Here is a 27,460-nt window from a genome sequence, read left to right on the forward strand (position 1 = left end):
GTGACTTGTACCTGTCATCTAGCAATGGATTGGGCTGTGGTTTTTGTTTAATATTCTATATGTTGTGGTTAAGTGCAATAAAATTTTTGTCCCACTTGCCTTATCTTTTAATGTATGAAATTTACATGGTTAGTGACTTGCCTAATAACTTAGGAAGTTAACACTCCTTTTGTGATGTATTCCTATTTATCCATTTACTAGACAGGGTCTTGCTGTATATACTAGGCTGCCCTTGAACCTTCCACACTCCACCTCAGCCTCCCCACTGATGGGGTCGTAGAGTGCACCACCATGCCTCACTTATTACCGTCGTCAGTGTTTGCTTTCAAGTTCCCATTGGTCTCCTGTACACGAACACATATGTACGTGTGTGTCCTTGTCTACACATAAGATTAGTTAGTTAGTTGTTTAAAGCGCATGTACTGCCTTTCAATAAGCCTTTAGAAGCAGTCATAGAAATCTTAGAATGTGTCTTGGACACAGAACCTTTGTAAATCACAGAAAAAATTTCTATAGCGTCATGCATGTGCTGCTCTTTTCATTTCTTATTCCTGGAAATGGCTTGAGCTGTGTTTGAACGCTCCCAGAAAGAAGTAGATCACTTCCATGACATGCAGCTAGTTCAACCTGACTTACAGTCAATGATTAAGGTGCCAAGTCTGGGTTGAAGAGGAAACTTCCAATTCTGATATGACTGAAAGTATATATCTTGCATATATAATATTTTAAGATCAAAATATTAATGTTGACTCAGGTACAACTTAGTTTGTTATCCTGTTAGCTCCTAGGACTAACTTCAGCTCTGTCTGATTGTCGGTGGGACACTCCAGAGCAGGGACTAGGGATGCTTATAGGCACTGCACAGCTGGAACCCTGCAGCTGAGTTGTAATCTATTTTCCTTAAAGCGCTTATAGAGTACATGGTATCATTTCACAGACTAAAGGAATGACGAGTAGTAATACAATACTCAAGGCAATACTTGTCCTAAAAACTTAAAGCTTGTGTTTTTCCAGATCACTGAGTTGATCAGACTAAGCTTGTGGTTTTGACAGCTGATTTCCTTGTGCTGATTTTAATTAAGTATAATGTGTACTCTCTTCTCTGCCTTCCTTGGGTATAGTGAAAAGATTGATACCTCTTGTCAGTCTGTCTGTCTACCTACTATCTACCTACCCATCTCTTGAGAAAATACCTTTAAAATGATCTTTATGCACTGAAAATTACTTTTATTTCTCCTAGGTTAGCTTAGGAAAATAACCATAGTTACTAATGCCTTCCCTACCCCTGATTCTTGAATTAAATTACAGCTTGAAGAAGGCTTACTTTTTTAAATGGCTTGGAAAGAACTCTGTGGGTGTGAAACTCTTCACATTTTCATTTATCTTTTGAACGACTATGTAGTAATTTTCATTGCACATTTTTCTTATTCTCTGTGTTAACGTAAATGTCAAAGCCCAGACTTGAAGTTGTATAATCTCTTTTATGTGATATTTTTAAATGCCTGAATTATTCATTCTACTGCGTTGTGTATTACAGGTCTGAATTGTTAACGTTTGAGCAGGCTCTTTTCAGTTGGAAGAAACAAAAGCATCCTCCCACCCTCTTAAATGCTAGAGCTTACTGAAAGGATACGGCTAAGTAAGTAAGGGACCCCATCAAAGACACAGCTTCCTCAAGGACTTGGAAAAGAACTGCAGGCCTCCTTTACATCAAATGAGATCCCTGGTACCATCAGTTTTGACCCATGTACTATCGGGCACAACAGACCACAGAAAGGACCCATCTGTGGCAGCTTTCCTCAGAAAAGGTGAATGGGCAGGCATTTAGGGTCTCAAGATTTCCCCCTGCAGTCGTGATGTAATCAAGAAGGGACACAGACATTCCCTTCACAGACAGCCACACTGCACAGTGGTGAAGAACATCCGCTCTAGGCAGTGTGGGTTCGCTCTGGCATCACATTTAACATATGCCATCTAATATATACTGTAACTCAGTCCTAGGCTGGCAAGGGTTCCTCCACTGGGCTATGCCCAGTCCTTTGTTCTACTCGCTAAGTTTCCCATGCTGGACTTGGAATCTACTGTGTAGCCCAGACAGGTCTCGGAGCTTCCTGTCTCAGCTTCCCCAATAGGTGGGATTAGAGACTGCCACCCAGCCTAGCTGTTCCCACTTTCGACAAGCAGTTCTGTGTTTATTCACATGTAAACTGTACCCATAGCTCCTCTCTGTGAAACCCGTGCTTATATCTGGGTGGTTCTTCAAGCTGAAGAACACACTGATTTTCTTTTTTAAGCTCAGCACTGTTGCAGACCAGTTCTATCATATTTTCTTTGTCTGAAAAATATCTTTCATCCTCATTTCTGAATGGTATTTAGAAATCTAACTAGACGGCTTTTTTTTTTTTTCCCCTCACAGTCAGCGCTATAAGATTTTCCATCCTATCATTTGATGGGAAATTAGAATCCGTTCTTCCAGTTCCATTGTGTACTATAATTCTTTTATTTGGCTGTGTTATATTTTGGTGCTGGGAACCGAACCCACAGCCTTGCATGTGCTAAGCACATGCTTTACCAGGAGTTCTACCAGTTCCCCTCCCTGCCTGTGGTCTAGTCTGTTGTTACTGTTATTCAGCAATTTGATGAAGTCTGGTGTGGTTGATTTTTCTAACCCGTGATGCATACTGCCCTGGCCTCACTGGCTTCTCTTTCTGAGACTTCAGTTATGTCTGTTGTTACTTAGGACTGACCGTCTCACGGCTCATATTTTGTCTTCTCCAATAATACTGTCCTGTGCTCCAGAGTGCCTTTTGATTTGTCTTCAAGTTCATGATCTTTCCTTCTCTTGTATTCGATCTGCTTTTGATTTTCTCCAATAACTTTTAATGTAGAGGCCCCAATTTGTAGTTCTGAAATTTCTCCTTGATTCCCTTATGGGTTTCTGTTTTCATTGCAATATCGCATCTGTCACCTTCTCTAACCACTTTTTATATATTGGGGACAGGGTAGAGGAGGGGATTGAGACAGGGTCCCTCTATGTAGCTCTTGCTGTCCTGAAACTTGCTATGAAAAAGAGGCTAACTTGAAACAGAGCTCCACCTACGGCTATTTTCCAGTGCTGGGATTAAAGGCGAGCGCCACCACACCCCACCCTGTTGGCACTTTTTTTTTGTTTTTTTGTTTTTGTTTTTGTAGCTTTGCACCTTTCCTGGAACTCACTTGGTAGATCAGGCTGGCCTCAAACTCACAGAGATCCGCCTGCCTCTGCCTCCCGAGTGCTGGGATTAAAGGTGTGCACCACCACCGCCCGGCCTGTTGGCTGGCACTTTCAAAGTTTGTTTTTGAAGTACAGCACTTTTCCTGGATCACATAAAGTATTTGTCACATGAATCTACCCTTACAGGACTTGAACTTTGAACTCAGGAGCCCCATGAGTGGGAGGCTGCTGAGAACTCTGCTTAGCATTTGGTGCCTTCCAGCCACTGACTAGCTCTAGAATCACTAAATTGCTTTGTGCGGTGCCCCAGAGGTGGGAATTTGCACTCAGGATTGGAGCGCTGTCCCTAGCGGCTCTTTTCAGTCTTGACTTCTAGCTGTACCAATAGCCAGAGAGAGGAGTAGCTGTAAGGTGAAATAAACAGATCCTCTCCTCCCAAGTTGCTTTTGGTCATGGTGTTTATCAGAGCAGCAGAAAGTGATGTATTAGACATGAATTTTTTTATGGTAAATATACTTTTAAGTGACGTGAGTTTGGCTAAAGCTTCAGAAATTGCTCATTCTTTGTTAAAGGTTTTGGATGGTTGATATATCTTAGTCTCTTGCAGCATAATTGGTATATTGCTGCCCTTGGTGAGTATCCGCAATTAGACAGTTAACAGGAAGTATTCTCTTTGGAAACTTCCACTGTTTCCCTTCCACCAGCAGTGCTGAGAAGAAACTTTGTATTGTATTCAAAACTGAAATACCCTGTCTGTTTTCAAAGCCTATATTTCTAGAAAACCATCCTGTTTGCAACTTGATGTGAACCGAGCAAACATCAAAAGATTTAATTTGTCTCTGGTATATAACAAACCATTAAATTATCACGCTCTCGGTGAATAACTCTATTATGCTTTGGACAGATTTTCTTAGATTTGCAAATATGATTTACGCTCACAATTGCAGTCTTAAGGAGCTAGAACAAATCTCTCTGTAATGTTTCTGGGTCTGTGTAATTAGGATTTAATTGCTTCAGAGAGGAGAATGACTCCTCAGGGCTGTATCGTCAGGATTTCATTTCTTTTATTCTTTGGTATATTATCTCCACCCCCACCCCTATATCAACATTTAATAAAATGACAGAGGAGTCCAGCCCATTTCTACAGTCTGGGCAACCACAGGAAATGAAACAAGGCAGATGTGGGTATCTAGTAACAGCTTGTTAAGCCCAGAACTTGTGGTACCAGAAGGAGGGGCCAGGGCCAGGCAGGGTCATACTTCTATGCACTTAGTTTTTAGTTTAATTTTTATTTATATTTTAATTTTTGTTTTTATTTCTTTTCATTTTTTGAGAGCTTTATTGTCAATGCTGAGATGTTTTTGATAGTATTCTTTGATTCATTTTTCTATATTAAAAGATTCAAGTGAGGTTATTTTACCTCATGTTTCTAATCATTGCAATGTCTGAAATTCAGCAAGTCAGCCACATTGGTGTGTAGTCTTCATCTCTGGCCGTTGGTCTCACTGGTGATTTCTAGGGGAGCTCAGATTTTCTTGACCTGAGTACTGGAGCCTTATTAATGCTTTCCTTTAGAAAGGGTTGATATCTGTGTTTACTGTAGAGCAGAAATACTATTATTTTGGCACTTTCAAAGTCTCCCTGTGTCTGTCTCCTGACTGGATCTCACTTGCAGCAGTGATGATCACAGGTGAACGAACGCTTCTTTGGTCTCTGCCCCACTTGTGTATTGCCTGTTCTGGTTTCAGCTCAGTGTTTTCTTTTTTCCTTTGGAAATTCTCCCACTTCCTATCGAGCACAGGACACCATGCATAGTTACTTCTGCAGCTATTTATCCCAGAGGTGTAAGAAGGCCTTTTACTATTTTCAACCTTCTTTTCCTTTAAAATATTTTTATTAATTATTTGAGGATTTCATACAAAGAGAGGCCTTTAAAAGTATCAGATCAAAGGTTGGGGATTTAGCTCAGTGGTAGAGTACTTGCCTAGTTTAGTCCTCAGCTCCTGGGGAGGTGGGGGGGCGGTTATTAGATCTTGGGCTGGAAAGCTGGCTCAGCAGTTAAGAGCACTTTCTGCTCTTATGGAAGATTCAGGCTCCATGTCTAGTAACCAAACCGCAGTCCTGGGGATCCAATGCCCTCTTCTGGCCCCCTTGGGTACTGCATGCATGTGGTGTAACATTCAGGCAAACACTGGTACACATAAATAAAACAAGTCTTTTCTCATCTGCTCTGTCACACTGCTAGTTCCAGAAGTCATGGTAGGTAGTAATTTATCCGAAGAGGAAGGAAAGGCACCACCCGGTGTTATGTGACTTGCCTGGGATCATGCTGGAGAGTGGGGAGGCCAAGTCTGGCTGCAACACCTACACTTCTAACCACTGATCTGGTCATTCTTCAGGGACAGGTTCCTGAAAGGGAGGACCAGCAGATGAGAGGAAAAGAAAAAGACTGTCGGGAAGCTGGGGTCAGGAGGTCTTACATAAGCTGCTTTTTGTTTTTTTAAAGATTTATTTATTATGTATACAGTGTTCTACCTGCATGCCAGAAGAGGACACCAGATCTCATTACAGACGGTTGTGAGCCACCATGTAGTTGCTGGGAATTGAACTCAGGACCTTTGGAAGAACAGCCAGTGCTCTTAACCACTGAGCCATCTCTTCAGCCCCTTGTTTTTGTTTTTCAAGACAGAGTTTTTCTGTGTAACAGCCCTGGCTGTCCTAGAACTCACTCTGTAGACCAGGCTGGCCTCAAACTCACTGAGATTCACCTGCCTCTGCCTCCCAAATGCTAGGATTAAAGGCATGTGTCACCACCACCTGGCATAAGCTATGTCTTAGGCCAAGCAAGTTTATTAAGAAGCACAGCATCTTACACACTGTTTGCAGGGGGCAGACTAGGACAGAGTCAGGAGGAAGCTTTTCAGTGTTACATAAGGGGAACATAGGGTGTCAGAGACCAAGCCTCGGCACTGATAATCACGGCCCTTCAAGGAGGAAAAATCAAGTTCCCAGGATCTGAAACCTTAGCTCCCCCAAGGCCCAGGCCCCAGGTCATCATTGGCTTTGCTAAGCATGTACCTGGTTTTAGACAAGAAATTAAGTGCCTTTTCCATATGCCAGGGCCCCAGGAAGTCCCAGACTGGACTGGCTCTCAACAAACCACCACCCAAGTCAAAACCCCAGAGAATGTTGCCTAAGTATTGCCAAAAATTGGTTTAGTTTTGAGAGCAGGGGAGGAGCACAAAGGGAGTGGACAGGCTGGGGCACCAAATTTAAGGGGCATTACAGAGGCTGGAGGGTACCTGTTGATCATTAAGTTGGAAGTTTAGAAAACAGCATTACAGAGCTGAAGGAATGCAATTTCAAAGAACAGCACCACCAATAGCAGTGTAAGTGAGAACTACATCTTATCCTTTGAATTTGGCAATCAGGAGGCCGTGATCGGAGGGCAAGTTTTTATCACCGTTTGAGGTTCTTTTTAACTGGAATGAAGTACAGGGAGAAACTGGGCCAGGGGAGAGGTGGGGCATGAGGTCCAGCGGTCGAGATAGAGATTTAGAAGCCAGACCTAAGAAGAATGAAATAAGGAATGAATCCACAGACCACACATTTTCTTCTAGCTTGAAATAGGTTTTAATATTGCAAATTAGTGTTTTGAAATGCCTGTTTCCCTCGATAGTTATTTAGTGCTCTCTTGAGCCAAGTAGAAAAAAAAAAAAAAGACTCAGGGTTGGGGATTTAGCTCAGTGGTAGAGCACTTGCCTACCAAGCACAAGGCGCCCTGGGTTCGATCACAGGAAAAGTATCTTATTTCAGCTAAAATAGGTAAGTACTTTGAAAGAGAACTGATGGTACCTCACCGGAAGAAAAGAAACCAACCATGTCCATACATGGACCAGTCTATTCCCAAATTTGTAAGATCTAACTCCCTTGGCAATGGTATTCAGAAGTGGGGATCTCGGCATGGTGATTGGGACCTCCACCCCGGGCCCTGGACTCTGTTTTTAAAGTGGATTCTTTAGGCATCCGAGCCATTTATTGAGAAAGTTTTTTTTTGTTTTGTTTTGTTTTGTTTTTTTGTTTTTGTTTTTGTTTTTTTTTGTTTTTTTGTTTTTTTTTAGCATAGGATTTGTTTCCTAGTTGCTGAATCAGAATTTAGTGTCTCCATTGACTGCTGGCTAAGAAATTCCAAGTCTTCAGGCAGTTTTGGTCCCTGTAACTAGCTGCTGTTGCTGGGTTAGGAAGTCTCCAACTTCAGGATCTTTTAGAAGCAGAAGCAGCATGTTTAATAAGCAGATTATAGGGCTCCACTCTTGGCTTCCAGGCCAGTGCGGGGTGTTTACCCACCAACCCCACAGTTCCCAAGAGAGAGAAAGACCAACTTTTCCCAAAACTTCTGAACTTTAAACTTTTTGGCTTCTTACACCTGCTTTTTTGCCTCAGGGAGAAATATCACTTTCTCTTGCCACTTAGACTTAATATTTTACCTCTCCCCAGGCCAAAAGCTTCCATAGGAAACTTTTTCTGCCCAATAAGCTCAAAGAAGAGCTTTTTTACTACCCATAAAACTCAAAAAGAGATTTTCCCCCCAGTTTGCTTTCATAGCCCCCAAAGTTAGAAAATTGAAGAGTTTTTCTGTTAGTTGCCTCTCTGAAAATTTTTTTTTATACACTCTTACACTTCTAGGTTTTTCCTACACTATATTACTACACTATATACTTATTTTTCACAGAGAGAAATTAAGAAAGATAGAAGATAGAAATCTTGATAGAAGAGATTTCTGCGCTGCAGCATCAGACATTCTTCCAGTCCAGTTTTCCTTTTCTCTTGAGGATAAAACCCTCTGCCCTTATTAATTTCTTTACTTTCACTTCAATACTGGACCGGCCACTTCTGGCAGGGTCTTACTCTCACTTTCGCCAAAAAATTGTAATAAAACTAAATATTACTATTATTTTCCTTTGTCTTAGTCCCTGTCCATGGTGCCATTCTGCGGGGTGTTTACCCACCAACCCCACAGATCCCCCAAGTTTTCTTGAGTGTGAGCAGCAGGAAATATCAGATAGAAGGATTTATAGTGCGGAGATAAACAGATAGAAAATACAGGATAACCTCGGGAGGGCCTGGAACCTTTTCCTGACTGTCTCTGCCCCAGGGTATTTATAGAGAGGCCAAGGGGTGACACAAAAGACCTCCTCCCCCAGCACAGCCAACTGTAGACCATCTCAGACACCTGCACTCAGGCCCATGGTCCTAATCATCCTCTCTATGCAGACCTGCTGGGTAAAGCCACAAGGAACCTGGAAATGGGCTTCCACAGGCCAGTATGTTTGAGATGTTTGCAGTCTAGGAATCTGCATTTTTACAAAACTTTCCAGGTGACTGAACCAAGTAGACAGAGGTACATACTTGGGGAAAGCTGGCCTGGGATTGCCTTTGGAAAACAGAATCATTAGAATGCAGTTCTTGTCCTTTGTGAACATGCTGATTCTTTGCATGCGTGTGTGTGTGTTTCTCTGTGTAGTTTTGGAGCCTGTCCTGGAACTCACTTTGTAGACCAGGCTGGCCTCCAAACTCAGAGATCTGCCTGCCTCTGCCTTCCAAGTGCTGGGATTAAAGCCTGTCTTGAAAAAACAAAAACAAAAAACCCAAACCAACCAAGAAACATGCTTTTCTTGTACAGGTTTGGCAGCTAAGAGACATCCTTGGATCAGAAGACAGACAACCATGACCCTGAGGTTTCCTAGTTTTAGGAAACTGCACCCAGGCCCTCCCATGTAGATAAAAATTCAAACGTATTAGTCCCATCCATTCCCCATACATTGTAAGGGTTAAACTAGGACATAATGGTATTTATTACCTAATGGGTATATTTTTTAAAATGTGTTTTAGTTACCACAATCTGTCATAATTGCACAATATGAAATGTTTGAGTTTGGTGACTTAGACACCATTGCAAAGAGATGAAGACATCTAATGGAAGTTAAAAGTAAAGTCTTTAAAAAATTATTTTACATGTATGTTTTTTTTGCCTGCATGTATGTCTGCATGACACATGTGTCCAGTGCCTGTGGAGACCAGAAGAGGGCATAGGAGCCTCTGGAACTGGAGTTGCAGATGGTTTAGTTGCCATGTGGGTGCTGGAGTTGAACCCTGGTCCTTCAGAGGAGGCAGCCAGAGCTTTTAACTCAATGAGCCATCTTGCCAGCTCTCAAAAGTAAATTCTTACAGAAGAAATAATCAAACTTTGTTCTCTTTCTGTGCCTGAAAATACACTGGTAGATAACAGATATAAAATAGCTTTCTCTTGGAAGACTGTAACACACAGGTGGTAGCGATTTCAGTCATCAATAGCCATAAAACAGTCACTCTGCAGTGACCACAGCCCTCCACCCTTCAGTGGTCTCACTTCTTATAGCTAGAGAGCCAACCAGAAGTAAACATAGATCAAGGGCCCGAGTTACCATAGGAGAGAGGCCTGTCCTATTTGCTTGAACTCAAGCAATGTGTGTGGTGACATCTGAACCCCAACCGGAACCCTGCCTTAATTCAAATCACCTTAGCAAGAATACTGATTTACAAATAAGCTCTCGCTCTGTAGCTCTTGCTGGCCTGGAACTCACCATGTAGACCAAGCTGGCCTTGAACTTAAAGAAGACCTCTTGCCTATGCAGCCAGAGTGTGTGTACTATGGCAAGTGGCAAGGACATTTTAGATACAAACGCTTGGTCCTAGCCTTCCTTTGTCCTGACCTTGTTCTCCAAGGCTAGTCTGTCTTCCTGCTGGTCATCACCAAGGTCTTCAGGTTCTGGCCTCCTCAGTTTTCTCTCCATCCCTACTCATTTCCACTGTGGCCCTTCTCCTGCCCCTGACTCCCTAAGCTCTGGGCTGGCTATTCTGGGGCCTCTGAGACTCACTAGCCATGTGCTTCTGTTACTCCCAAACAGCTGTCTTGCCTCCTCTGCTCCTGGGATCTAGTTCTAGAAAAGCCCTCACCGTTGGCTAGAAGTTCCTTTCCCCTGTTATCCTTTCCTTCTTCCTCCTCGTCCCAACATAAACAGGTTAAAATCCTTCCACTCCCTTGAGTTCTCGGTCTTCTCTGTGTGCTCAGTCTTCCTCAAGGTTCATCTTTTCAAGCTGATTGGATGAAAAATGCTTGAGGGGACTGGTGTGGGTGTGGGGGTGCACTTCTGGATATATTGGAAAGAGCATTTCAAGAGATGATTATGGCACCAGGGCTCGGACTTAATGAGTGCATTAATCACTTCATGGATTCATAAATGATGACATTTGGAGGCTGTGAGAATTGGGGTGTTGGGCCTCACTGTAGGAAATAGGTCATAGAGAGTGTCCTTGGGGACACTATGTCTTGCCCTGCCCTCTAATTATATTGCTCCCTGGCCATATTCTCTGTCTCTCTCCCCTCTCTCTGTCTCTGTCTGTCTCTCCCCCTCTCTCGGGGTGGAAGTTCTCCAATGCTTGTCATACCAGCACTCTTAATCTAACACCCACATCTAGTTTTCTTGAATTTGGATCTTCCCACTCCAGCCACCCCCTCCTCCCTTTGTGAGCACTCTAGAATCCAAGCTCAGCACTGACTATGGTTTTCATTCTTGTGTGATTTCATTTACCAGGTAGGTCCCCACCTCTAGCTAGATGATGGCATTTGTAGTCTTGTGTTTTTTTTTTTAAAGATATTTTTTAGATATTGATTTTATTTTATCTGTACATGACTTTCCTGCATATTTGTATATGCATCAGAGGGTATCAGATCCTCTGGAACAGATGGTTGGTTGTGAGTCACCATGTAGGTTCTGGGAACTGAACTCAGGTCCTCAAGAAGAGCAACAATTGCTCTTGGCTGTGGAGCCATCTCTCCAGTCCCTAGTCCTAAGTTTTGTAAAGAGACAAAAAGCCCAAGTGTTTGTTGATTTTAATTTCAAAAGCTGAGGGCAAATGCAAGTTCACAGATTTGCAAGAACTTGATTTCAAAAGCTGACGGCAAATGCAAGATTTGCACAGGATATTGAAGAGTCTGTTTCCAGCCCCTTAGGAGAAGGACTTCCTGATCCCCGGAGGGATGGCCTTCATCATACAGGAGATCAGTGAGCTGAGGTCCCATTGTGGGCATGAGAGGACAATGGCATCCCCTACCTGCTTCCTCCTTGCTGTTTCTCTCCATATGGCAGAATCCACCGAATGCTACAGAAGCTGAAAATAACAGACACTTATCTTTCCAGCCTCTGTCACAGCTGAAATGATTTTGACTCCTGATAGAAAGAGGCTAAACCAGGCATGATGGTGCATGCCTTTAATCCCAGTCCTTGGAAAGCAGAGGCAGGAGGTTCTCTGAGTTTGAGGCCAGCCTTGTCTATATAGTGAGTTCCAGGGCAGCCAGGGTTATACATCAAGACCTTGTCTGAAGAAAAAAAGAAAAAAAGAAAAGAAAAGAAAAAAAGAAAGATGAGGAGAAAACCCTCAATCTGCCTGCTTTTAGAATGTTAGCATGTGTAGCCTCACTGTGACCACGAAGACAGAGCTGCTGACTGAAGCTGGCAGAGTAGGAAGATAGTGAGACTCTGAGTCCTCGTTGACATTGCTAAATCAACTATGGGACCACTAACTCCCTTTTCATTGCTTGTTCTGTGAGATGTGAGGTTCTTACTGTTCAAGCTCCTGTGGCTGCATGCGGCTGACATCATCCCAGGCTCCAATGGAGAGAACTATTCCCACGAACGATGGGAAGTGGAGAACTTACAGGCAGGCTATGAAAATCTAGACTCGCCGTATGCCACATTGCATGTTTTGTTTGTTGGCCCACTATGCAGAGGTCTCTTCACCACGTGACAAAGCAAGAAGAAACACTTGTTACAGGCCAGGGAAATGACTTGGAAGTCCAGTAGGTTCTTAACTCTTTCTAGCTGACATTGGGCTCTACTGCTCCACATGTAACTCATGAAAACAGATTTGGAGTCATCATTATCTTCCTTATAATGTAGAAAAGCACTTTGATTAATGAGTTTAAAAAAACAACAACAACAACAAAAAACTTCGGGGCTGGAGAGATGGCTCAGTGGTTAAGAGCACTGACTGCTCTTCCAGAGGTCCTGAGTTCAATTCCCAGCAACCACATGGTGGCTTACAACCATCTGTAATGAGATCTGGTGCCCTCTTCTGGCCTGCAGTCAAACATCCTGTATACATAATAAATAAATATTTAACCTCCCCCCCCCCAAAAAAAAACCTTCATAAATGTCCTACCCCTTCGAGCCAAGCCCATCTCTCCATCTTGACCCTCAAAATAGGTTAACTTCATGGTTTCCGAGCTTCAAATAGGTCCACACTTTTTGAGTCATTTTAATGTTCTTTTCTTTTTCCTCTCCCCCACTCTGCCTATTTCAAGGTTTTGTGTTGTTGGTTGTTTTTTTGGCTCTTTTGGGGGACCTGCCACCCAGCTCCCAAATAAATCACATACTGAGGCTTATTCTTAATTATAAATGCCCAGCCTTAGCTTGTCTTAGTTTCTAGCCAGCTTTTCTTAACTTATCCCATCTATCTTTTCCCTCTAGGCTCTTCCTTTTCTATTCCTGCATACCTTTCTTTGTTTCTTACTCTGGCTTGCTGTGTAGCTGGGTGGCTGGATCCTGGAGTCCTCCTCCTTCTCTGGCTCCTAGATCTAGCTCCTTCAAGCCTCCATTTCTTCCTTCTCCCCAGATTTCTCCCTCTATATATTCTCATTAGACCATCACGGGTTTTGGACAGGGATAGTAACACAGCTTCACAGAGTTAAACAAATGCAATATAAACAAAAGTAACACACATTAAAATAATATTCTACTACAGTTTTGTTGTTGAGTTGTTTGTTTGGTGGTCTACCGTAGAGGGTTGTTATAACTAAAACACAAGCCTGGTGTCTGTGCTTCTTGAAGTGTGCTTGAGAATCACATATGCTGTAAACAGATTAAAACAACGTCCCAGGTCAGCAGTGTAGAATGTGAATGTGGCTTGCCCTCACAATGCTCACGCCCTCACCTGTACCCTGTGGATTGGTCAGAGAGGATTCCTTTGTTGTTTTCCTGTACCTTCCTTTGCTTGGCTTGCCAAATGGAAGCTACTTTCAACTCTGCCTTACTCCTGAATCTTGTTGGTGTACAGTCATGCCTGGGATGATGCCCAATGGCATCCTACTGTTTAGGTTGGATGAGCAGCCTCAAAAGGACCAAATGCATTGTGCCTGCAAAAAACAAATGCCTTCCTGGGCATGCACTTGAGGCTGTGTGTTTGAGCCACTTGATGCTTTCCCATGTAGGATGTAGTGGTGGTTTCTCATTTGCTACAGTTCCCTAAATATAGCAAGAATCTTTCGGTAAGGTTTCCACAAGATGTACAGCATACAACGCCCACAGGTGGACTCCTTTGAAGGCCCTTTAAACCACGGCAGCCCTCGAGGCAATACCGTTTGACTTTCTCATTGAGCTGGTCCTTTAATACAAGTCATCTGACAAGCCTGTGGTCTGACCCGCAATTATCTACCAGTTAGCTGCCCACCCGGTTTACATCCAATTAGTTAATTGGCCATTTATTCACTCATTAATTCACGCAGGTTTCCAGTTATAAAGCCATCCATTAACTAATCTAATAGGTATCTGAGATGAGTTACCTACATGCAGGGCTCTATTTTCACCTTGGGGACAAAACAGGAGAGGAGAGGAGCTGGGGGGTCCCGGTCCCCAAGCCCTGGAGGCACCTGGGTGATTCTGGGCACATTCTCCCACCTGTTCTCCTGCTTTGCTCCCTTCAGTTGGGGCTCAGGGGCGACCCTGCTGGAAAGAAGCACCAGGCCTGGGTGAATTGGAGGAATCGAGACAAGGAAACAAGTGTGCAGCTGGCGAATAGAGCGGGTAAAATACCTGGAGAGGAGTGGGCCAGGTTGCCGGCTGCTTTGTCTTTGGGAGGGATGCTGCTGCGAGGTGGGCAGGGCAGGCCCGGCTGAGGACGGATCGGGCTTGGCTGGGGTGGAGGGACGCCGGCGGGGGCGACCACGGGGCTCGGGGCGGCGCGGCGGGGGCGCGCGGCGGGAGCATCTGTGCGCGTCGCGGGCTCCGGAGCGCGCGGGGCCTGCCGAGAACGCGCGCGCCCGGGCGCGGCGTGGGTACCCCAGCCGCGGGCGGCCGCCCCACAGCCCCTGACGGCGACCATGGCGACTGACAGTAAGTGCGGGGCCCCCTGGGGAGGCCGAGGCGCCTGGGGTGGCAAGTTCTCCTCCCGCGCGCGCCTGCCTTTGTGGCTGGCTCGCGGGAGCAGCGTCCGGGTACCCCATCTCCGGAGCGGGGGGCCTTTGCCCACATGCCCATCATCCCGTGTCACCTGGCAGGACCGGGAGGGCAAGAGGTCTGAGGGCCCCTCAGGAGGGATACAGCACCTGGCTGGAGGGGACACTTGATGCAGGGGGTGCAGCGGGGCTGGGCCTCACAGCTGTTCGTTCGCGGACTGCCTCCAGGCCCAGAGCTGGCTTTTAGGGAGCCCAGTATTGGGGCGCTGTGAGTTCAAGGTTCTCCTGGAGTTCTGAGTCAGGTTGGCACGCCCTCCTCCTGCCGGGTGGTGGCCCCAGAGGGCTCTGTTCCTGGGCCCTGAAGCCAGAGACCATGTCTGGCTGCCATGAATGAGGGGGGCGTGCAGGGAGAGAAGGTTGAGATCCAAGACTGGAAGTGTTGGGAGGCTCCACTCGGCCTGCTGTTGGCATCTTGGCGTCTTTGCTGTTGTTTTGGAAATTAGGATAGCTGCTAAGAAAACTAATTACATGTAGCCGGAGCTTGACCTGTTATTGGAACCTCAAAAAAGCACAGGGTAGAAGAACATCAAGTCATACTTGTCTTAGACTTGGCATCTAAAGTCCTCAGCAACAGACAGGGCAATAGGGACTTCATTCACTGAATGTACAGTGTGGTTACAGATGTCATTTATAAGGCAATTTTGGGAGATGAGAGGGGACAAAGATGGATGGTGAGGGTCAAAATTTTATTATTTTTCTTTTAAATTAATACTTATCCACCCAAGAACACAGCTTGGATAGAGTACAGAGGGCATGAGGTTTTTGTTTGTTTGTATGTTTTTGTTTTTTGTGTTTTTAGTTAAAAGGTATGCCATTTATGTTTTCCAAACTCATCATCAGCGGGATTGTGGCCCTGCTCTCAACTTTAAAACTATGATCTGGCTGTTGGATGTGAGGGCACACATCAGTAATCCCAGCACTTGAGTCGCTGAGGCAGGAGGATGTCAAGTTACAATCCATGTCTCAAAAGCAAAGTATGTGTACGTGTGTGTGTGTGTGTGTGTGTGTGTGTGTGTGTGTGTGTACACACACATAAACACATAGATGACAAGACTGACATACTCTGTTAAGCAATGAATATCTCATAAAGTGTGGGGGGGGTGTCACACAAAGTGAAGCAGACAAGTGTGTAGTAGTTCTTGCGTCTCCCATTTGCCGTGATTTTTCCAGTGTGGAGAAACCACTGTGCCCTCGATGCTTTTAACAAGGTAGATCAGGTGTTCAGCATAAAATTAACTAATAGAGATCAACCTTTTTTGTTCTCAGTTCTGCTTATATACCCCAAAAGTGTAGCCATCTGGGGAGAGAGAGTCCAGGGGAAGAAATGATAGATTTAGATTTTTATTAGCGAAGTAAGAATATGGCCTTATTCATGTAAATGGTAGTTAACAAATTCTAGTGTTACGGAAGTTCTGTCTTCAGGTAAGTGGATGACAGGTGAGAGGCAGGTGGGAGCATCATGCAGTGAGTAGATGGCCTCACTAGGATGTATTAAGCCTGGGCACAATCTGCCTTAGTGTTAGCTGATTGCTTTTATTCCATTTTTTCTTGTCTCTTTACATTTCTCCTGGGTGTGGGGGGACCAGCTGTAAAGCCAGGGAAAGTCTAGACTGTTGTACTCCAGTCGTTCTTGGAAGCAATCCAGAAGGACCTTCTCTGTGAATATAGCATGTGAGCATATGTACAACACAGAGATGTTTAAAAAACAGTTGCCTGGAAAACAGTCTCAAACACAAAAAGAATGTGACCCAGAGAGAATGCCCTTGTGTCCAGCTAGCTCATAGTTTGAAGGGCAGTTTCCAGAGGTGTAGAGAAGTTGCAGCCTCAACTGGTTCCAGTAAGTTATTATGAAATGGTTAAGCAGCTAGGTTAGTTTTGTAAGCAGTGGTATCTAGAGGTATCTTGAGCTGTGCTTAATGTAATGGGTATTCCAGAGAATTTTGTGTTTGGAGAGTGAGGTGTTTATCTTTTCTTTCCTTTATGGCATTTGTTGAATTATTAATACTTTTTTTTTTAATCATGGGTCTTCACTTTTGAATCACTGTGGCCTGATTTTTTTGGAAGTGCATTTGTATGTTCATGTCTGTGCTTTTGAGAATAAATTTTCTCAAGGGGCTAGAGAGATGGCTCTTCGGTTAAGAGTGCATACTTCTCTTCCCAAAGACCCAAGTTCAGTTTCCAGCATACATGTTGGGCCACTGACAGTCATCTGTAACTCCAGTTTCAGGATGTCCCATGCCCTCTTCTGGTCTCTGAGGGTACCTTCAATCATCTGCAAAAACTTCCTCACAGACACATACATGCACACACATAATTTTTAAAAATAAATATTCTAAAAAAGGAAAACAATTACACAAGAAACATTGTATGTATCTTAAGGAATCCTTCTGGTCTCTTTTGGTCATTCTTGGTCTATTGCATGGATGATTTTGAATCATTTTTGCCTTGTCTGTTCAGAAGCTGATGGCAGCTAACCCATAGGCAAGCTCCACCAGTAGCCACTCCTTCCCTTCTGCTTCCTCCCAGTAGCCACTCCTTCCCTTCCACTTCCTCCCAGTAGCCACTCCTTCCCTTCCACTTCCTCCCAGTAGCCACTCCTTCCCTTCCGCTTCCTCCCAGTAGCCACTCCTTCCCTTCCACTTCCTCCCAGTAGCCACTCCTTCCCTTCCACTTCCTCCCAGTAGTCACTCCTTCCCTCCCACTTCCTCCCAGTAGCCACTCCTTCCCTTCCGCTTCCTCCCAGTAGCCACTCCTTCCCTCCCACTTCCTCCCAGTAGTCATTCTTTCCCTTCCGCTTCCTCCCAGTAGTCACTCTTTCCCTTCCGCTTCCTCCCAGTAGTCATTCTTTCCCTTCCGCTTCCTCCTAGTAGTCACTCTTTCCCTTCCACTTCCTCCCAGCAACCTGCAGCTTCTCTTACTCCCATGTCCTAACAAACACCACCAATAATCAGTTCAAGCAAGAATCACCTATGGTTCCTGAATTAGTGTGTAAGAAGCTGAAGAGGAGCAGTGTGCTGCTAGTTTTATATCAACTTGACACTAGCTAGAATCATCTGAGAGGATGAAACCCCAATTGAGACACACTGCCTGGGTAAGATCAGCCTGTAGGGCATATTCCTAGCTAGTGATTGATGTGGGGGGGCCTGGTCCATTGTGTGTAGGTTACTCCTGAGTTGGTCCTGGGTTCTATAAGAGAGCAGATTGAGCAAGCTATGAGCAAACCAGTAAACAGCACCCCTCCATGGCCTCTGCATCAGGTCCTGCCTCCAGGTTCCCACTCTGTTGGAGTTCCTGTCCTGACTTCTTTTGACGATGAACAGTGGTATGGAAGTGTAAGCCAAATAAACCCTTTTCTCGCCAACTTGCTCTTGGGCATGTTGTTTCATCTCAGCAATAGAATCCTTAAGTAAGACAGAGTCTTAAATTCTTAAAGAATTTCCCCACAGATTTCTCATTAATTGTAAAAAAGGGTCTGCCAGGTGGTGGTGGTACATGCCTTTAAACCCAGCACAGAGCCAGGTGGATCTCTGTGAGTTCAAGGCCAGCCTGGGCTACCAAGTGAGTTCCAGGAAAGGCGCAAAGCTACAGAGAAACCCTGTCTCGAAAAACAAAAACAAAAACCAAACAAAAAACCAACCAACCAAACAAAAACCCAAAAACCCAAAAAACAAAAACAAAAACAAAAAAACCCTAAAAAACCCCTCAATGGTAGTTTTATAGTGGAGAAACCTGGGCTACATCATCTTAAATAAAGAATTGCTGGAAGCTGATAGCCTGATTGGAAGCACCGAGGAACTGATCTGACATCACTCACAACCCAATTCTAACCACGGGAAGACACCAGGTAAACCCTAACTGCAGCACATTTTATAAATGTTAATGTCATGGGAGACAGCTGAGGCTTTTATCCATACTAAAGAGACAGCCAGGGCAATGGAGGATTTGAGATTAAACCCTGGATCAGGAAGAGCAGTGCTGTAGAGGACAGTGTTGTTGCGATCATTGGTGAAATTTGAAGATGGATCGTATTAACATATGAGATAAATAGCATCAGTGTCAGATTTCACAAATTTTATATTTTCATTGCATTCAAAAATGGAATGTATTTTTTAATTAGGGAAAATTGAAGTAGTTAGGAAGAGGGAGCATATATCTGCAACTACATTTCAAATTAATTGGGGAAACACGAATGTATGTGCGTGTGTATGTTTATAAGTCTATGAAGTCATATGAACAAGAAAGGGCTAAGACAGATGTAGCAAGGTGTTATCCCGTAAGTCTAGCGGCTCCTTGTTTTGTTCCTGCAACTTCTTTATAAGGTTTTGGGATGTCAGTTTGTATTCTAGTCATTCTGGACTAGTATTTTAGAGTTTAATTTTTGAAAGACTCAGTTATGGACTTCTGATTTCGGATTGTTATGATAGTGTTTGCTCTTTATTATGGAAAATGTTATATGCACTGAAATGTAATGGACCCCCATGTACCCCAGCTTTAACAAGTATCTTGTTACACCCACTGCCATGCTCCTAATTTAATACAGGTGTTTTGAAGTAAGTCCAGATGTGGTTACATTAGCTGTTGAGGCTTTAGTGCGCCTGTGTGCCCACTTCCTTCCTGTGTTGGGCTTATCACACTTACGTGGCGATTCAGTAAGATGGCCGTTAGGTGTGGTCTGTGTCATGTACTTGCAACAAGAGGTCTGGGGAGTGCATTGGCGTGACACATATGGGTTGTGTTCAGGTTTCAGCATCGTTATCAGCAGCGTGGAAGAAAAGATCTAAGAAGTTCCTATTTCTTGACTTGTTTTCCAAACTCCCACTTCTGCTTTTAAAACCAAGAATGAAATTCCAGAAGAAAACATAATGTGTGGAAACAATATCCTGAGCTAATTAATCCAGTTGATGTTATATTAATAGAGCATCCTGGGAGTTAATCCGAATATACACTTTTTCATAGTATTCGAGTTCAATCCCACTTGCTTTAATTTCTGCTTGGCATTTTGAATTGGTACACACACTGATACTTTCTCATGACTGACTTAACTCCCCAAATACATATAGAATTAATCCTAAATGTTTCGCCACAGCAATGGGCCAGCTTTCTCAGGAGGAGTAGGCCTCTTCATGAGTATGGTGGGTTTGCATGACATTTACTCATAGGTCATTCAATGTCATTTTGTCACTAACTTCTATTTAGCTTCATGTATTGATAAATCCATGCCCGAGATTCCATTTACTAATGGAATCTCCCTTTGTCTATCTATATAATACAATAAAACTGGATGGTGACAGCTCCTTTTAGTGAAGTGGTTCTCAATCTCCCTAGTGCTGCGACCTTTTAATACAGTTCCTCCTGTGGCGGTGACCCCCAACCATAAAATTATTTTCGTTGCAACTTCATAACTGTAATTTTGCTACTTTTATGAATCATAAAGTAAATATCTGTGTCTTCCAATGGTCTTAGGCGACCCCTGTGAAAGGGTCATTCAATCTTCAAAAGGATCGTGAGAACTGATGTTCTAGTGGATGAGGGGAGTCTCTAAAACACTATGTAGTTCTGCATGGTTCCCTTCCTATTAAGGATGCTGCACATCTCATGTTAGGGAGTTTACAGTTGTGAATGGATGCCATCCCTTTAGAAGACAGATCTCTTTTTAAAATTGACTCTCAATTTCTAGGTGTTTTTTAGCAGCATAGATTTTCATATTGTCAGAGTGTGATATTCTTTGGATTCTAAATTTTAGGAATGCACCAAGTCACACTCTGTAGTTTGACCCACAGTGGAGTGAAGGTTAAGATTCATAATGATTTTATCCACCCTCCATGAAAACTCCCCTGGTTTATGTCAAGAGACCACTCTAAACATAATCCACCAATCACGCCTGGGGTTTCAAGATGGTGTAATTTAGGCATCTTAGAGGCCTGGATAACTGATGTGGTGCAGTGGGGGCGGGGTTGGGGGAGATCGATGCTTGGTTTCAGAGGTGGTTGAGCTATGAACTCTGGCTTTGCCACTCAATAGCTTCACGATTTCAGGTACATTGCCTCCCTAGAGGACCTTGCTTACTCCACTCCTGGGAGCTACAAGAAGCAAATGAGATGATGCAAAGCTCCTGTCACATAGTAGGTGTTAAGTAAATACCTATTCTTTTCCTTCCTACAATATGCTTCCCATAGCTTATAGCTAATTTCACCATAACAACCCAGAAATAGGGTACCGAGTGATTAATTCTATTATTGTGAAGAATATAAAATGAAGACCAAATGTTCTGTTCAGAAATGTAAGACTCTAGAACAAACCACGCAAGGTGCCGAGCTCTAGATTTTAAATAGAAGCATTAATCACAGAGTTTTATTCTCCCATGCTAGTTGTTTTGTGTAAGTGTGCTTGTAGTGTGTACTGTATGTGTGCGCACTTATGGTGCATGTGCTGATGAACACAGATGCTGGTGACCTTGGGAAAGTTGAGTGCTGGGCTGAGAGGATCCACAAGTTCTAGAAACTTTCATGATGATTTGAAGATGGTGATCTCTTTGGACTTATGTCCTAGCCTTCTTTTGGGTGTAACTGATGGGTACTGTAGGATTGGATGGGTTCTGCTTCAGGGTACCTCCTTAATTCCATACCATCTGTCCCTGGAGTTTCCTAAGAGCCTCTCCAAGGACGTTGGTAGGCATGTGGAACTGTTAATTGTCCCATTATCAAGCATTTCAGAGCTGTGTCTTCTAGTGTGTACTCATATGGCCTTATCTGCTTGATGCCTCCACTGGTTCTGACCTTGTCCCTCTAGATCTTGCTTCAGAGAGAAATCCATCTCTCCTTAGAATGTGGCTGTGGCAGGCCTTGTCTTCACATTCCTAGTCTCTCTTTCTCTCTCCCTGTCCATACTTGCACTCTGTCTTTCCAGTCTGCTTTCTTCTTTGGTTTTGTGATTCCTTTGTGTTTTGGTAGACATGTGGGGACTGTCTTCTCAGCTTGTAGAGTGCCAGTAGCTAGGTTGCCTCCAGCCAGCCATCCTCTGACTCTCCATAGTGAGCAGTATGGAGAACTGCCCCCACCCTGGCACCCCCCACCCTGCACTGTTTAGCAGGACATTGCGAGGTTTCATCGTTGATCAATTAGCATGAAAATCAACTTTTAAATTTTAGTGGTGATAATTCAAATAAAAATAAGGCTTTTCTACGTTGTTAGTTTTCCTTGTGCTTCCATTAAGCTTGTTACCTAGTGTTGTGTAAAGAATTTCCACAGCCGGGCAGTGGTGGCGCATGACTGTAATTCCAGCACTTGGGAGGCAGAGGCAGTTGGATCTCAGTGAGTTCGAGGCCAGCCTGGTCTACAGAGCGAGATCCAGGACAGCCAGGGCTACACAGAGAAACCTTGTCTTCAAAAAAACCAAAAAAAAAAAAAAAAAAAAAAAGAAAGAAAGAAAGAAAGAAAGAAAGAAAGAAAGGAAAGAAATTGGCAGGATTTATACCATCGGCCAAGGGACTGAAGGCTTCAATTTCTGACTGGATATATTGGCTGGAGGCCATCCTCAGATCCTTTCGATGTGACTCTTCCTAGAGGATAGCCATTCATTCAATAAGCAAGTGGAGGAGCGTTGGGGAGATGTCTCACTTAGTAAAGTTGCTTCATAAGCATGCAGTTTGGATCCTTAGAACCTGTGTAAAAATCTGGGTGTGATGGTGAGCGCCTATAATTCCAGTTCTGGGGAGGCAGAGACAAGGATTATCCCTCAGGTTTTCTGGCCAGCCAGTTTAGCCCAGTGAGGGAAGACTCAGGTTCAGGGAAAGACCTTGTTTGAAAAATTAAGGTGGAGGATAATTGAGGAAGACATTTGGCATCAGCCTCTGGCCTGTGGACCACATACACATTCACTCACATGTGTACATGCATGCGTATGCATGCGCACGTGTGCCCGTGCAAACACACACACGTACACACACACGTGCACACACGCGCACACACGTATACACACATGTACACACACATGTACACACACATGTACACACACACACACACACACACACACACACACACACACTCACACCCATGGCCCACAAAGGAAGGTTTCTTAGAAGATGGATGATAAAGTCTTACATAATAGAGTGACAGTACTGATATCTCCTCATCTCTTTGGTAGTTTCTTGCCAAAAGCAAGCCATAGGCATGACTCTCAGTGATAGAAGACACAGGCTGCTAAAGTCTGAAATAATTGCTTTGGTCAAAGAAATTTTCCTTCTCTTGGGGCTGATGGATGCCAGGGTGCCTTGCCGATGTGTGAGGTATTTTGGAGGGGACAGGATGTTACTTGAAGTTTAAGCGATTTTCATTGAATTTATTTATTGCATGTGTACAAATGTGTATGTGTGCATGCGCATGCTGTGGCACACATATGGAGGCCAGAGGCCAACTTTTTGGAATTAATTCTTATTCCATTGTGTGGGGCCTGGGGATTGACCTCAGGTCATCAGGCTTGAGAGCAAGTGCATTTATTTTACTAAGCCATCTCATTGGCCCTAAAAGTTTTGAGGTTCTATGTGTATATGTTGTATGCAGTTAATTACTTTATTCCTGTCAGGTTATTGTTCTTGATTTCCTAAGAGGGTGGCAGAGATCTAGACATCAGCCAGTCCCGGACTATTTCATGACACCTCTGGTTGATGGCATAGTACTGATCAAAATCTTTTTATAAACCATTAGTGGTGGTGGTGAAGGTGGAGGCAGCGGTGGTGTTTGAACCCAGGGCTTCCCAGGAGTGAGGCAAACACTCTTTTGCTATACTATCCACCACCAGCCCGGCTGATTGACTTCTTTTAAATGATTGGCTTTGAGTTTAGAAGATGAAAGTACTTTAAAGAGTCTGGGAAGTGAAAACTGATTGGTATTGCCCTGCACAAGACTCTGCAAACAACCTTGACTTTGACTATGATCACTTGAAAGCTGCTCCGTAGTAAGTGAGATGCAGCCATCCTCAGTAGCTGCTTGTGATCAAGGTCAGAGTATCCTACTCATTAAAAATTGAGTTAGACCTTGGAGAAAAACAGTTAAACAGTAAGTTGGCTTACACTAGATGAATAGAAAGGGAGGAGATTGATGTTAGTATGTTTACAAAGGCCCTTCTCCTCCGCTGTATCCCCAGTCACATCCCGTTTTCCTTTGGATGTCTTTGCCAACTCTCATCCAGAAGCTTTTGCAAATCTTTCCATACCTCCAAGTGTGAACTCCTTTTTGGACTTTACTCATACTTATTTGTTCCTTGAGGGAAATAGCTACCTTTAGAGAGACTTCTTCAATTTTATCATTTTTTTTAAAAAATAAACACGCTGGTTTACATAGGGTGGCTACTTAAATACTCACCAAATTCATTTGTATATCTACTGGGAGGCAATACCACCTCAGGTGGATCTTGGGCCCCCAGGGAACTGATGATGTGGTCCCCAAGATGTTTCGATGGTCTGTGATGACAAAGTAATTATATCATAAGTACTGTTTTTTTTTTTTTTTTTTTTTTTTTTTTTTTTTTTTTTTTAAACAAATTGACACAAGCCAGACTTACCTGGCAGGTAGAACTACGGCTGAGAAAATACCTCCATCAGATTGCTGCTAGGCAAGTCTGCAGAGAAATGTTTTTGATTAATGATTGATATGGGAGGGGAAGGACTCTCTCAGGAAAGGCTGAGTCCTGGCAGGCTGAGCAAGCCAGTAATCAGTACATCTCCGTGGCCTCTGCATCAGTTCCTGGAGTTCCTGCCCTGACTTCCCTTGGTGATGGAGTGTAGCCCGAGAGTTGTAAGACAGAATAAACCCTTTCCTCCTCAAGTTGCTTTTGGACATGGTGTTTTATCACAGCAATAGATACCCTAACTAAGACAAACACCTAACTTGCCATTCAGCTGAAGTAGTCATACACTTCTTAACTTCCTGATGAGCTTCATGACAGAAAGTCTTTTTTTTTTTTTTTATATATATATTTTTTTTCCAAGGCAGGGTTTCTCTGTGTAGCCCTGGCTGTCCTAGAACTCACATTGTAGACCAGGCTGGCCTTGAACTCAGAGCTAGTCTGCCTCTGCCTCCAGAGTGCTGGGATTAAAGGCGAGCACCACGGCTTTCCGGCAGTACCAAAGAACTTTTGAGCATACGTTTGAGAACTACTCTCTTCCTCTACAGAAACACGGTTGAAGTAAACCCCCTTCTGCTTCTTGAAAACCTAGATCTGGTTGTCCACACACACTGGAAAATGAGAGGGAGGCTAAGATTCAGAACTACATTTATTGGGGACCCAACTCTTGGGGTTTGGAGTGGGCAATCGTTCTTGATAGACAGATATTCCAACTTCCTGTCTCTAGTTCTCTGTGCAGAGGTGTATGTGCATAAATGTAGCGGTCAGTATTTTGAGCTGAGTTTAGGTGGTGAGAAGTCTGTCAACACTGCTTGTTCAGAGCACAGCCTCTTCCCCTCAAGGAGATGCAGGTGGCTCTCAAGCCCAGAGCCTCTCTGATTTGCTTTCTCCAGAAATTAAACTGAGGCCTCTGGAGACTGAGTGCAGTGGGTAGCCCTGGCTGTCGTAGCAAAACTTCATTGTCTGGAAGGCATCAGAGACCTATTCATTGATCCATCTGGAGGCTGAAAGTCCAAGATGGTGGTGGCGGCAGTACCAGTGTCTGCTGAGGCCTCTCTTCCAGGTTTGCAGATGGCTTGCTTTCCTCCATGTCCCTATAGCATGGAAGGAGAAAGCTGTGACATACTCTCTTCTAAAGCGGCTGGTCCTAGAGGATTAGGGGCCTCCCTTATGATGCCACTTATCCTGAGTTATCTCTTTACATACTGTCACACTTGGAGGCTCTGGAGGCTAAGGCACAAAACCTCTGTTTGGAGGACAGAAACAGTCCATGACATTTAGCAGCCTCTAGGCTACACCCTCTCCATAGCCTTCTAATTCTCCCTTGTTCATAATCCTCAAATGTTTTTTTCCTTCTGAGGTGATGGGTGTTTCCCCCTGAACCTTTTCATCTTTTGACTTTTCTGGAATCTATGAGGCAGGGACACCCTCTTCTAGACACCAGGCATGTTGGCAGTCAGTTCTGAACCGCTGCTGTCCCTTGGGCAGCAGGACCTGGTGTTCATTCTTGCTTTGCTGGGGAACCCACCATGGGATCCTACTTGTTCATTCCAAAGGATACACCCTTAGTCTCTCTCCAGGCTAATCTAAAAGAGCTCCATCTGGGGGACCTCAGACTGGCCACATGTGTTCGGCTTTCAGTTAAAATCCAGCCTCAATATGCACTGGACAGTGGCCACTGCTGGCCTGAATTTGGAGCTTCCAATTACAATATCTAAAACGATTTAAAATGGAAAGTGGTCTAAGGTTCCCCATGTAAGCCTCCAGAAGCACCCAGTCACCCCCTGGTTCCTCCTCCTAATTCCTCTTCACCCACTTGGGCTCTTCCCCCCACCCACCCTCCACACTTTCAAGTCTCTTTTCGATCTTCACTCCTACTCACTGCTTATTTCTCCATTTATGAACTGCGGACTTTACCAGCTCAAACTTCAAAAGGTGATTCCCTAAGTACCCCCTCCCCATGATCAAGAGCATCTGGTAACATTCTGTAGGAAGTTACTCTTCTGCAACTCAGAAGAGTCCAGCAGTGACTCTAGCTACTATATCAGATTCAGCTTCTTTGAGCCGAGAGCATGAAATTCCTTCCCGTTTCTTTCTTTTGTTATTTTGTGCCTACCTTCCTGGGCCATAGGTATCATCTCCCTTCTGTATCCATACCAACCTACCTAACTTAGGTTTTGTTTTGTTTTTTTTCATTAAGAGGAGGGTGTAACCATCCACATTGGATCGGGGTCTTGATAGGGTCTTGAATTGCCTTGATTGGGGCTGGGCTCACTTTACCGTGGGGTTGAGTTCACCATGAGCAAAAAACAACCAATTGGTTTGCTGCCATCTTGGCTGGGTGATCTCATCAAGATGGAGACAACCACGTGAACTTGGCTGCCATCTTTGCTAATGATATCATAAAGAAGACAAATGCATTGTGACTTCACCATCTTAATCAGTGCTATCACATGTCTCAAGCCAATTGACAAAACACCATAAAATGTCATCGTCCCCTCGAATCTTCTGGAGATCTCTGTACCCTTTTATATTAGACTAAGGAGGTAACATCAAACCTCTAAGAGTGTTTTAATTTTAATGTTTTGTTTTGTTGTAATTTTGATATCATTTTTTACATGATACATTCTAAGGAGACCTAAAAGTCTTCCAGCCACAAGTCTCCAATACTAGCATACTATCAAAGAGAGCCAACACCTTGAGGTTCACAGGTACCAACAGACAGGCAAAAGATAAATTACCAAGTGCCAGACAAGCTGCTGCCAGTGAAGAGCTGGCACAGTAGGCTCTGCCGGGTCTCAGTGCCGGGTCTCAGTGCCGGGTCTCAGTGCCGGGTCTCAGTGCCTGTTCTTTCTGCCTGTATCTCCAGGCCTATTTTCCTCTGGGATAATTTTTTACATTCCCAATACTCCTTTGTTTCACACATCTGTGGCTTTTTGGTTTTTTGAGACAGGGTTTCTTTATGTAGCTTTGGAGCCTGTCCTGGATCTCTCTCTGTAGACCAGGCTGGCCTTGAACTCACAGGGATCCACCTGGCTCTGTCTCCTGAGTGCTGGGATTAAAGGCGTGTGCCACCACTGCCTGGCCACATCTGTTCTTGTTTCTGCTCTATCTAACATTACTAACAATTACTATGTTAAATTTCCCTTTTACAATAAAAGTTATAGCCGGGTGGTAGTAGCGCATGCCTTTAATCTCAGCACTCAGGAGGCAGAGGCAGGCAGATCTTTGTGAGTTCAAGGCTAGCCTGGTCTACAGAGTGAGTTCCAGGACAGCTAGGACTACCCAGAGAA

At 44.0% G+C, this 27,460-nt stretch overlaps 1 protein-coding gene across 1 annotated transcript in view; it reads left to right on the top strand.

The window, feature by feature from the left end:
• The first annotated feature begins 14,286 nt into the window (after positions 1–14,286).
• The window catches only part of Syt16 (synaptotagmin 16), a 259,361-nt gene continuing 246,187 nt past the window's right edge, over positions 14,287–27,460 (top strand). Inside the window, exon 1 of the mRNA XM_036206626.1 lies at positions 14,287–14,424. Within this exon, the coding sequence (XP_036062519.1) occupies positions 14,412–14,424 (13 nt within the window). The 5' untranslated portion in view covers positions 14,287–14,411. The remainder of the gene's footprint in view (positions 14,425–27,460) is intronic.

The sequence above is a fragment of the Onychomys torridus genome, chromosome 14 (genome assembly GCF_903995425.1).
Source record: "Onychomys torridus chromosome 14, mOncTor1.1, whole genome shotgun sequence".
Taxonomy (NCBI): domain Eukaryota; kingdom Metazoa; phylum Chordata; class Mammalia; order Rodentia; family Cricetidae; genus Onychomys; species Onychomys torridus.